Here is a 12039-nt window from a genome sequence, read left to right on the forward strand (position 1 = left end):
CCAAAGATTTTTGTATTTATCATTTTCCATAACATTTTACATTATTATTATCATTGTTGTTATTATTGTTGTTGTTGTTGTTGTTGTTATTATCTTCATCATTATTATTGTTGTTATTGTTACTTTTTTCTTCTTCTTCTTTTATTATTATTATTATTATTATTGCTGTTGTTATCTCTCCAATGACATATTGAAAGTAAAGCTGATAGCAATATTTCAACTTGACAGAAAAATAATAAAGTCATAACGAATGATAAAGCGAAACGTATTACAGCGTAATCAACGCAGTGAAAATATCTCCCGTTGCCTTTTCTTTCTGAAGTATGACCTGCAGAACAGACAGAGCAGAGCCTCCCTGAATGGCTTGTAGGTCGCGGTGTAGATGAACACATTCCACAGGCTGTTGGATAGTAAGGCCGCTGAAAGTATCTGAACAAGGAGGGTAGGCACATTGTCTTTTCCGGACATGTAATTTGTAATAATACCTATTGTATATGGAACGTACGAAACGCAGAACACACTTGTAGACACCAGACACATCATTGGAAATTTGACCTGACCCTCTGGTCTCACGTGGATACCTTCAGGGTGTACCTGCTTCTTCACACGTCGCAGATTAATGAAGATCATTACAAAACTTATGCTAATCAAACACAGCGTGACGATTGGAAATCCAACAGATGCAATTACAGTTGGCGCGGTATCAAAGTCTACAATACACAATGCAGCATCTTCACGGAAGTAGAAATCGCCATCAGGGACAGTTATCAAAATCAGGCGGATTAGACTAAGTAACAATGAGATGCCCAGTGCTATGATGAAACGCTTGAACGTGACAATATGGATGTATCTCAATGGCCACCACACGGCAATGCAACGTTCCATGACGGTCAAGGCAATGTTGAAAACCGTTTGACCAAATACATAGGTAAATAAACAAGAAGCAAGTCCGACTAGGTCATCAGAGTACGCAAATCGGTTAAGAAAAGCAGAGGGAACGATGAAAACCAAGGTATACAGACCCATGAGGAAATCAAAGACGGCCATCCAAGTGACGATCCAGAACGTTGGCATTTGCAGCTCCTTTGTCTTGACGACGACGAACACGACGACTCCGTTGGCGGACATGACCAGCAAGGATACAATGAGATACACAACACCAAGGGAGAGTATGCCCTCATCTGTATTGGGTCCCGTGTCAGGAAGGGCCGTTGAGTTCATTTTTCTTTAGGGAGCCTTGATAAAAATCTTCTAAGTATGAGTCAATCTGTCTCAGAGACCCTATTCTAATGATCGTGCATACACATGAATACTGTATCCATATCAAGTCAATGGTGCATACGCATGAATACTCATAGAAAGTCATCTGTGCATACACATGAATACTGTTTCCATGTAAAGTCAATGGTACATACGCATGAATACTGTGTCAATTTCAAGTCAATGATGCATACACATGAATATTGTCTCAATATCAAGCCAATGTGGCATACGACTGAATATTGTCTCCATATCAAGTCAATGATGCATATGCATGAATACTGTCTCCATATAGAGTCAATGGTGCATACGCATGAATACTTACTCCATATAAAGTCAATGGTGCATACACATGAATACTGTCTCCTTATAAAGTCAATGGTGCATACACATGAATACTGTCTGATATATAAAGTCAATGGTGCATACGCATGAATACTTACTCCATATAGTCAATGGTGCATACACTTGAATACTGTCTCCATATAAAATCAATGGTGCGTACCCATGGGTACTATCTCCATGAAAATTCAATGGGGCATACGCATGAATACTGTCTCCATGAAAAGTCAATGGTGCATACGCATGAATACTGTCTCCATGAAAAGTCAATGGTGCATACGCATGAATACTGTCTCCATGAAACATCAATGGTGCATACGCATGAATACTGTCTCAATGAAAAGTCAATGGTGCACACGCATGAATACTGTCTCCATGAAAAGTCAATAATGCATACGCATGGATACTGTCTCCATGAAAAGTCAATGATGCATACGCATGAATACTGTCTCCATGAAAAGTCAATGGTGCATATGCATGGATACTGTCTCCATGAAAAGTCAATGATGCATACGCATCAATACTATATCCATATAACGTCAACGGTACATACGCAAGAATACCGTCTCCATATAACGTCAGTTGTGCCAACTACATCATGTTAGAGTCAGTCGCATGCTTCATGCGCCAGAAGACGTTACAAACCTACACACGCTATAAGATCAACGTTAGATGCGTCAGTTAATACCACGTATATAATTAGACTATTGAATGTGATAATGAAGATGGCCTTGTATAATGAAACTGGCTGTGCCCCCTACCACACACATACGACGCTCGCACTAATGGAATATTAATGGACGGTGTTATTTCCCGATCCCCGCCCTCGTCTCCCGCTTGTTGCACTACAAATACATGTACGTGTACATTCGTGACCAACCTAAAACAATTGTCAATTCGCCGCGTAATGGTTCACATATATTTCCCCATATATTATATATATTTCAGATGCAATTTAAAGCACATCAGGACGTGCGGAATTTTACAGTATGATTGAACACATCTAACTGTGTCTTGGGTATAATTTTAGATGCAAGACATATGAAAAATCCAAAATTATTTCTAAGGGATTCTTTGACGAAGTACTTGAAATTAATCATTTGAGCATTCAGATTGGTTTGTCGTATTTTCGCACATAACATTCATCGATAGGGGGACGAATCTTCTTGCAGGTTACGGAAAGGGGCGAGTGGTGAAGAATGGTACGTGTAGATACTGACTGTCGATATGCATTGCGAGTAATGTTTATTCCACATTAAAGGTTTATCACACGACGTGAAGGGTCAAATGTTTGATGCTACAGTGTCCATTGATAACAACGTTCCATGCTGTTTTCGTTCAGAGGGTTCATCCGCCCCCTGGTTCGATGTTTAGGACTGCCTTTTGTCCAACGTTAAATGATGTGTTGTGTAAATGTGTTGGCTCTGTAGACAACTCCATCATCAATGTACTAGCCTTTGCTGATGATGTTGTCCTAATGGCTGAACTGGAGACAGATCTTAACATCATGCTTGACTGTCTCGGTGCCTGGCGTAATAACAACACTGTATTTGTAGTGAGAGAGTGAGTTGGGTTTAACACCGCTTTTAACAGTATTCCAGTTATATCACGGCGTGTCAGCTTAATGTGGGAGGAAAGTCCGAAGTGATGCATCCCTTTGACGTTTACCACTCCGGTGAAACCCACGAGCACGGGTATGGTGCTGACAAACCTAGAAACATATTCGGTGCGAACCAGGATTCGAACCCACAATCATAGGTTTCTGGCGTGTCCAAGGGACGCAACTCTGCACAGCGAATCGCGGCGCCTTAGACGACTGGGCCATCCGTGCCCCACTCTATTTGTAAGTAATAATAATCAAACGTCATATATTTTAGACCGCAATCGGAGTCGAGGTCGAACTGCGCATTCACTTTGGTAAATGCATTTTCAGAATTGTAGATCCTTTCTACTTTTTAGGGGCATTGTCAACAGAATAATTAGATTATACACATACAGCACATACAGCTGCGTGTTCATTTAGCACTTTAGACTTTAGTGTCTCATAGACCACTCTGGTCGGGCATTGTACACATCTACCCGAGCTTCGTAGCAATTTTATACTGTACAATACGTGACACTCCAATAAAAATCTTCTTCTTCCTATGCTCCTAGCTCACAGAAACATTTTGATAAATTTAGATGTGGCACCGCTCGTATCCAAACTGTTTGTTTATTTGTTGTTTAACGCCACACTCAGCAACATTCCAGCTATATGACGGTGGTCTGTAAATAATCGAGCCTGGACCAGACAATCCAATGACATCATGAGCATCGATCCACACAATTGGGACACAACGACATTCCCCAAGTCAGCGAGCCAGATCACCCGATCCCGTTAGTCGCCTCTTACGACAAGCACAGTCGCCTCTTACGACAAACAAAGTCGCCTGTTACGGCAAACATGAGTTGCTGAATACAATTTAGAAGAGTCTCTCTTAACTTCGTACGGAGTGGCCCATACAAACATGTATATTTTATTAGGTAACAGTTTTGTGATGAATTGAGACTGTAATAATACATCTGTCTGTCTGTGTTTGTTTGTTGTTTGTTGCTATGAGCGGCATCAGAAGTACAAAATTATTCCAAAAACATAATACCTATACATATCAATTTAGAATATATACAAAAACATCTTGGCCGAGCATGCAAGAATATTAATACAGATTTAGCAGAGTAGTAATATATGTGCAATTCAAAAAGAGGGAGAGTTACTTGACGGTTTTAAACAATGACATGATGATTTTACAGAATTTGGACAGTTTTCTCAATGTTCCTAGTCGTGAATTATTGAAAAATAAATTCATTTTATGCATATCGGGTTTGACGTAGTAGAATCTGTGTAAAAAAGATGGATAAATAATCAAATAATGGAATTCATTACCTATGTCAGATAATTTGCAAAGTTGGCATTTCCTTTCTGTTAAAGGTATTTTTTTCCATCTCCCAATTTCAATAGGTAGATAATGATTACAAGTTCTAAATGAAGTAAGACTCGACAAGCTTCATCAAAAGTTTGTTTGATATATGTAATCCATTTATTTTTACATTTTCCACATAAGTCGTCATTAAATAACAACTTGTATAAAAGAAAGGATAATTTAGATGATTTCCCGATAGTAATTTTGCCCCAAAACTTTTCACTCTCATTTTGATAGATGGAGTCTTCCAAGTTCCCCATGTACCATGAAATTTGGAGACTCGGTGCTTTTTTTTTCATGATAAAAGATATTTTAGGAAACGGAAATGTACACCTTCTAGAGCTGAGATGTTTTCAAGTCGCCATACTTCGCATCCGTAGAGAAGAACTGGTACAACCATAGTGTCAAAAAGACGGGGTTGACATTTAAGTGACAAATGTAACTTCCGTCCTTGGCATAAAACATAGAACATAGCTTTCGTTGCTTAGTTCTATTCGCTTTTTCTTTGTCAAAGTGAATTTTGATTTTTTTTTAAAGATAACACGAAGGTAGTTATAGGAATCAACTTTATCCAAAACATCATGACCAAATTTGAAATTATGTTTATAATCATTATTTGATCCACCAAATATTAATATTTTAGTTTTGGTAGTATTAACCTTAAGCCTCCAGTGTATACAATAATTATTAAATGAGTCTAACATCATAGGCTTTTGTGGCCAATAGCACTGCATCATCTGCGTAAAGTAATACAAATATTGTGATAATATTTTCGATTCGATCATAGAATTCATCTGGTTAAAATTGATCACCTTTACACAATTCATCTGGTTTAAATTGAACACCTTTACACAATTCATCTGGTTTAAATTGAACACCTTTACACAATTCATCTGTTTTAAATTGAACACCTTAACATAATTCATCTGGTTTAAATTGAACACCTTTACACAATTCATCTGGTTTAAATTGAACACCTCTACATAATTCATCTGGTTTAAATTGAACACCTCTACATAATTCATCTGGTTTAAATTGAACACCTTTACACAATTCATCTGGTTTAAATTGAACACCTTTACACAATTCATCTGGTTTAAATTGAACACCTTTACACTGTTTGGGCCAAAGTTCTGATCGCCAAACTGTGTCAAATGCTTTTTGAAAATCTACAAACGCACAAAATAATTTCTTTTTCCTAGCTTTTAATAATTCCATGAGGTTATATAGAGCAAAAATGTGATCACTGGTAGAATAACCCTTTCTGAAACCTGCCTGAGTTTCCGACAGTATGGAGTTCGTTTCGATGAGTGTTTGCAAGCGGTTATTTAAAACTGCTGTAAATAGTTTACCCAAAAAGCCTAGCAGGTTGCTAGGTGTGTAAATTTCGGGGTTTAGTGGGTCACCGTTACCCTTAACTGGGTTTAATAACACCTACTGACCATCTTTGGGGGAATGTACCAGTATCAACATCCATGTTAAAAAGTTTGTTATAAATATCTATCTAAGACACCAATGGTGTTTGAAATATATTCTTTAATTATATTATCAAGACCAGCAGCTTTGTTATTTTTTAAATTCTGCACACAGTTTATAATATCACCCCTTGTTATAGCTGCATTAAGTATTGTGCTTTCTTCCATGTTTACTTCACGAAAATTATCAATATCAAAGTCGTCATCTGCCGAAACTTCATTTAAAGATTTAAAAAAGCTGAATAATTATTCACTACCTGGTAGGTTTTCATCACCAGACTGCCTTTGCTTAAGAAGTTTCGAAAATGAACGTGGGTCATTTCTTTCAACATTATATGAATTGCCTTGAAGTTTTTTTAAATGCATATTTGAAAATTTATTAATGCAGTTTTTATAACTTTTACTTGCATTAACTAGTCGTTGTTTATTTTGGAATGTTTGACTACGTTTGAAATATCTCTTGGCCTCTAAGTATTTCCCACGGGCGATTTTACAATGTTTACCAAACCAGATTTTAGAGCGCTTGTGGGAACTGTGTTTTCTCCGACTCTTTTTAACAAATCCGAACACTTTGCCAGCAGTATGAAGAAGCGCATCACTCATTTACGTTTGTTATCACATCAATTGGATTACAATAATCACCCCAAAGCAGCTCAGATTCAATGGATAGTTTAACCCCCTTGTCAATAGAGTCGACATATTCAGAAGCAATGCAAGCCTCCTGTTTCATTTTTTAGGTGGGGATTTCTGTCGTTCTCTTCTCTTAACGCTTGGGGTGAAAAAGGCTTATCGATGATTTTTGTTAGTGTTACAGCGACAGGTGAGTAGATATCTGAGAACAATGGTTCAAAATCAAGGACCTCGAAATCTTCTTTTGTTGGGAAAACATTAGCACTCGCTACAGCTTAATCAACCAAGCTCACTCCTTTACGCGTAACTTTGCCAACTGCTTTGTAATGTCCAACTCGGCCATTGACAATGTATATATTATTGTTTTTACATAAATCAACTAGCTTATAACCATGTCAGGTTGGATTCCCCACTTGGAGATGGAAGGAAGCTCGGCCATCTCCCTGTATCTTCATTATCGTAATTGTAATATCACCAAGCATTGTTGTTCAGTGTCATTATTTAGTTAACAAAGGTCTGGTCAGACAAAGGCTGCAATAATCACAGCTGGTGACTTTCTAATCTCCTTTTGAATAATGCAATGATTAGGCCAACCAACGAACGTGCACTTGTTTGTCAGATAGATAGAGAGAGCTAGTGTATTGACGCGACAGGTGTTATAATTGTCATGATTAATAAACCAATAGGTTGATTACATACAAATATAACGCCCAGACCTGTCGCGTAAATAAACTAGCTCTCTCTATCTATCTGACAAACAAGTGCACGTTCGTTAGTTGGCCTTGTAACGCCCAGCCATAAGGCCCCCCCCCGTGTGCGAAATACGCATCAGTCGGAAAGCGCACGTTAAATCTCCAAAGTAAGTAAATAAGTAATAAGGCCTATGACACATGGTCAAAACACTAATACAAAATAAGATAATTAATATAATACAAGTATGTACAATTTCTTAATTAAGAAAACAGTGTTACGTCGTTGCATATGATAAAACTTCATCCCTTAAAGTCAGAATAAAACAGACATAAATCTAAGCGCATGTTTCTCATCTTCAACAGTGCGGTTATACAAAAACTAACACTGTGGGCAAATTCTATCATTTAAAGCCCCATCCTGACTATACATAGCCCACAAGGTGGTAGAAAAGAACAGAAAAAAACAGTTTATTCTCTCCAAACCACCGGCGGTGCTACAAAAGTGTACAAAAAAATAAGCATGTTCACTGTATTAGACCCATGAAGATCCAGGGTAGAATTGGTCTTCAGCAACCCATGCTTGCCATAAAAGGCGACTATGCTTGTCGTACAAGGCGATTAACGGGATCGGGTTTTCAGACTCGCTGACTTAGTTGATGCATGTCATTGTATCCAAATTGCGTGGATCGATGCTCATGATGTCAATCACTGGATTGTCTGGTCCAGATTCGATATTTACAGCCCGCCGTCATTTAGCTTAAATATTGCTGAGTACAGCGTTAAACGACAAACAAACCTACTTAACATAAAGTATTGATATGTGACAAGATGACAGTATTTCATGCATTGATATATTATATCTTTTCTGTTTTGTGTTTTCGTACTGCTTTAAATATTTCATCAATGAATCTCGATAGGTTCTTGAAGTCTCTAGTGTTTTGCCTGGACAATAACCTCTCAAATGTATACAAATTAGACCATTTATCTTGGTAAGCAATTGGTTAGTATACAAGTCTATCTTTGACAGAGTCTGGCATCTAAACAGATAAATGAAATTCGTCTGCAACTGAAGGGGAGTTGCGCAGTTCGCGTACACGACCTTCTTTCTTCACATTATTCCAACGGCCGGTTTCAATTGATAAATTATTGGTAAATTATGGTTACATGTTCTGAATTTTAAGATTGGAATAAACACATTTTTGTCAAAGGTATCTTTCAAATTTTGACCTTTTTTTGTCAGATACTGATAGTGTGTGAGTGAATATGGGTTTACGCCGCTTTTAGCAATATTCCAGCAATATCACGGCGGGGGACACCAGAAATGGGCTTCACACATTGTACCCATGTCGGGAATCGAACCCGGGTCTTTGGCGTGACGAGCGAACGCTTTAACCACTAGGCTACCCGACCGCCCCAGATACTGATAGTAGTTACCCTTACTGCTCAATGCCATATTGCATCACCATTCTGCATGGAATTGAGCCTCTAGTACCTCCCCTACCTTAGCAACCAAGAATTGTGGTATTACAGATTTGTTTGTTGTTTAACGCCGCACTCAGCAATAATCCACCTATATGACGGCGGTCTGTAAATAATCGAGTTAGGACTAGACAATCCAGTAATTGACATCATGAGCATCGATCCACCCAATTGGGATACGATGACATGCATCAAACAAGTCAAGGAGCCTGACCACCCGATCTCGTTAGTCGCCTCTTACGACAAGCATAGTCGCCTGTTACGGCAAGCATGGGTTGCTGAAGACCTATTCTACCCCGGATCTTCACGGGTCTTAGGGGATAGTGAGCTAACGTTGAACCACTATGCCAATAGTGGTTCAACCTTGAACCGGTAACTATTTGGAGTTTTAACAGTGTAGGTAAGCATTGTTCGACAGCGTTTGAGTTAATCTGTCATGTTTCAAAGGAGAACAACATTCACACAACAGTCGTGGCGCTAGAATCACCTGGAACACTGGAAATTAACACCTGACAATCCTGCACTAGAGAGTTTCTTAATGGTCTCTATAATTCGACGGGGATTAGAAATTTCCTGAAGGAGAGACGTACCTGACAATCAAAATGTCTCGCATTCCATCATAAAGGTGACACATGAGCCAAGAGAAACAGTTTTACTTTCCCACGCGTGGTTCTGGAAGTATAGATGCGCATATAACCTGTTGGCACATGTCTCGAGCATGTTATACATCATGTTTGAAGTTGACAATAAAGACATGCTATTTGGGGCTTAAACATCTCTAGCATGGGCGTCAAACGATAAAGTTATGTAAATGCGAAACGTGTGTTTACATGGAGAAAGGAAAAAAAATGGACAGCCTGACTGGAAATCCACGTTGAAAGGCAAACCTGGTAATCTAGAAGGCACCTTTCAAAGTGAAAGAGTATGGTTTTACGCCGCAATTATGTTTTAAACATATTTATTTCACAACTTGTGAACTGGATTGGTAAACAAGCAAAACCTTATTTGAATACCGCTCCAGAATTAGAATACAATATGATATGACAAAAGTACAGTCAAGGAATACAATTATATACATGTTCTTATTATAGAAACTACGTTGAAACTACGTTGTCGGCGCCGTTAGGTCTCATTTTTAGTAGTAATAGTGTACTGCAATATACGGCAAGGAATAGTATTATAAATTTAAGATGCTATGTAAAGTCACAAGACATATTGGATAGCTGAATGTAATCTTGTACTGATTTAAGAATCTCTAGGTTAATTTTTGACGTCCTTTCAGGATTACCTAATAGAATTGATTTTAGATCATATCCCTTAACATAATAGTACATATTCTGTCTTAAATCATTGTAATTTGGGCATATGAGAAAGAAGTGAAGTGCATCTTCAGTGTGATGGCCACAGCTACATGCGGGATTATCTGATAAATATCGTGCGACCCGGTCTGCATTAAGATCACTGCATCCAAGTCGAAGGCGGGCGTGCACAATTTGACAAAATCTGGACCCGTAGTCTAGATCAAAACTTATCATATTTTTTGAAGTCCTCTTTATATGTTTTTTGAAAGTACTTATTAATGTATTTGTATGCCGCGATTATCATTATAGGGGAGTTCAGAAGTGGCCTTCACACATTCTATCTATATTGGGACTCGAGATTCGAGACCGAAAGCTCTCACCATCAGGCTAGCCCCGTCTAATAACACATATGTGTAGACTTTATAACAACTGTCATTGAAGGACAGAACAATAACTAGAATATCACAGAGTCGATTTAAAACTAGTTGAGGAACATTTAAAAGCAGAAAAAATTGACAACACAATATAAAATGGGCTAGAGATCGCCAGGAACTAAAGTGAGATCACCATACTAGGGACCATGGGGACTTACAGTGCCTTTGCTTCCTGCATGGACCCCAGCAGGATTTATATCATCCCTTCAGTCACTGGCGACAGTGTACCAGTAAAGCCAAAGAATAACATGACGAATATACTACGTTTGAAAGCCTGGCATTCATAAAATACTTCGAAAGATGTGGAACTAACATTCCCTCTTAGGGATACAATAACGTTACGCTAATTCAACCCCTCTCAAGGATAACAGCCACTAAACAATCTAGTACCGTGAAGATCGGGTTAGAACAGGTCTTCAGCAACCCATGCATGCCGTAAAAGGCGACTATGCTTGTCGTAGGAGGCGACTAACGGGATCGGGTGGTTAGGCTCGTTGACTTGGTTGATGCATGTCATCGTATCCAAATTGCGAAGATCGATGCTCATTGTGTCCATCATTGGATTGTCTGGTCCAGATTCGATTATTTACAGACCGCCGTCATATAGCTGGAATATTGCTGAGTGCAGCATTAAACAACAAACAAACCAAAAAAGCTAACAATTTAAGTTACAAATTAGCATTACCGATATTTAAAAAACACACATTATGTACATCAAAATTTATGAACTATTTCTATTTCCTTTAAAAGCACAATATGGGATGAGAATTTACATGACTGACAACTGTTTTAGAGAAGTGAACTAGAGAAGTCAATGGGTGGAGGAATCAGTTGCACCAAAGGAAATATTCAATGAAATGAAATGCGACAAAACCCTTTCCATGTTCATAAGAAAGAGTCGACTGTACAATTCCGATAATCATAAGCATGTGTTTATGAATCACTGTTAAATAGCGATGATACCTGGGGTTCGCGAGAAGCACGCTTGGGGATGACTGCCCCTCGTATTGAACTGTGTGAAGCACAGAGGATGAGGAGTTCCGTCTGGTCTGGTGATACCTGGGGTTCGCGAGAAGCACGCTTGAGGATGGCTGCCCCTCGTATTGAACTGTGTGAAGCACAGAGGATGAGGAGTTCCGTCTGGTCTGGTGATACCTGGGGTTCGCGAGAAGCACGCTTGAGGATGACTGCCCCTCGTATTGAACTGTGTGAAGCACAGAGGATGAGACTTCCGTCTGGCCGTCCGAAATACTCCACGTCTCGATATCAGTGGCATCACACACCGCCATCTTGGCATCTACCACCGTGCGTGTGAGTAGGGGCGGGGGCGGGGATGGGGGATGGTGGTGGTGGTGGTGGGGGAATGAAATATATATATTCATTTTTAATTTGGGGTTGGGTGGTGATGCAAAAGTAAAAGTTAAGGGTCGTAGTGATCACACATTCTATATATAAATATATGAATT

The 12039-nt window shown here is 38.9% G+C and overlaps 1 protein-coding gene across 1 annotated transcript; it reads right to left on the minus strand.

The window, feature by feature from the left end:
- Window positions 1-279: 279 nt before the first annotated feature.
- On the minus strand, window positions 280-1221 carry LOC139449046 (adrenocorticotropic hormone receptor-like). Its single transcript, XM_071230517.1, has one exon. It carries the CDS (start codon window positions 1219-1221, stop codon window positions 280-282), a length of 942 nt encoding a protein of 313 aa, XP_071086618.1.
- Between the last annotated feature and the right edge of the window lie 10818 nt (window positions 1222-12039).

Source organism: Haliotis cracherodii, unplaced genomic scaffold (genome assembly GCF_022045235.1).
Source record: "Haliotis cracherodii isolate W230 unplaced genomic scaffold, xgHalCrac1.p SCAF_7, whole genome shotgun sequence".
In the NCBI taxonomy this organism is placed as follows: Eukaryota; Metazoa; Mollusca; class Gastropoda; order Lepetellida; family Haliotidae; genus Haliotis; species Haliotis cracherodii.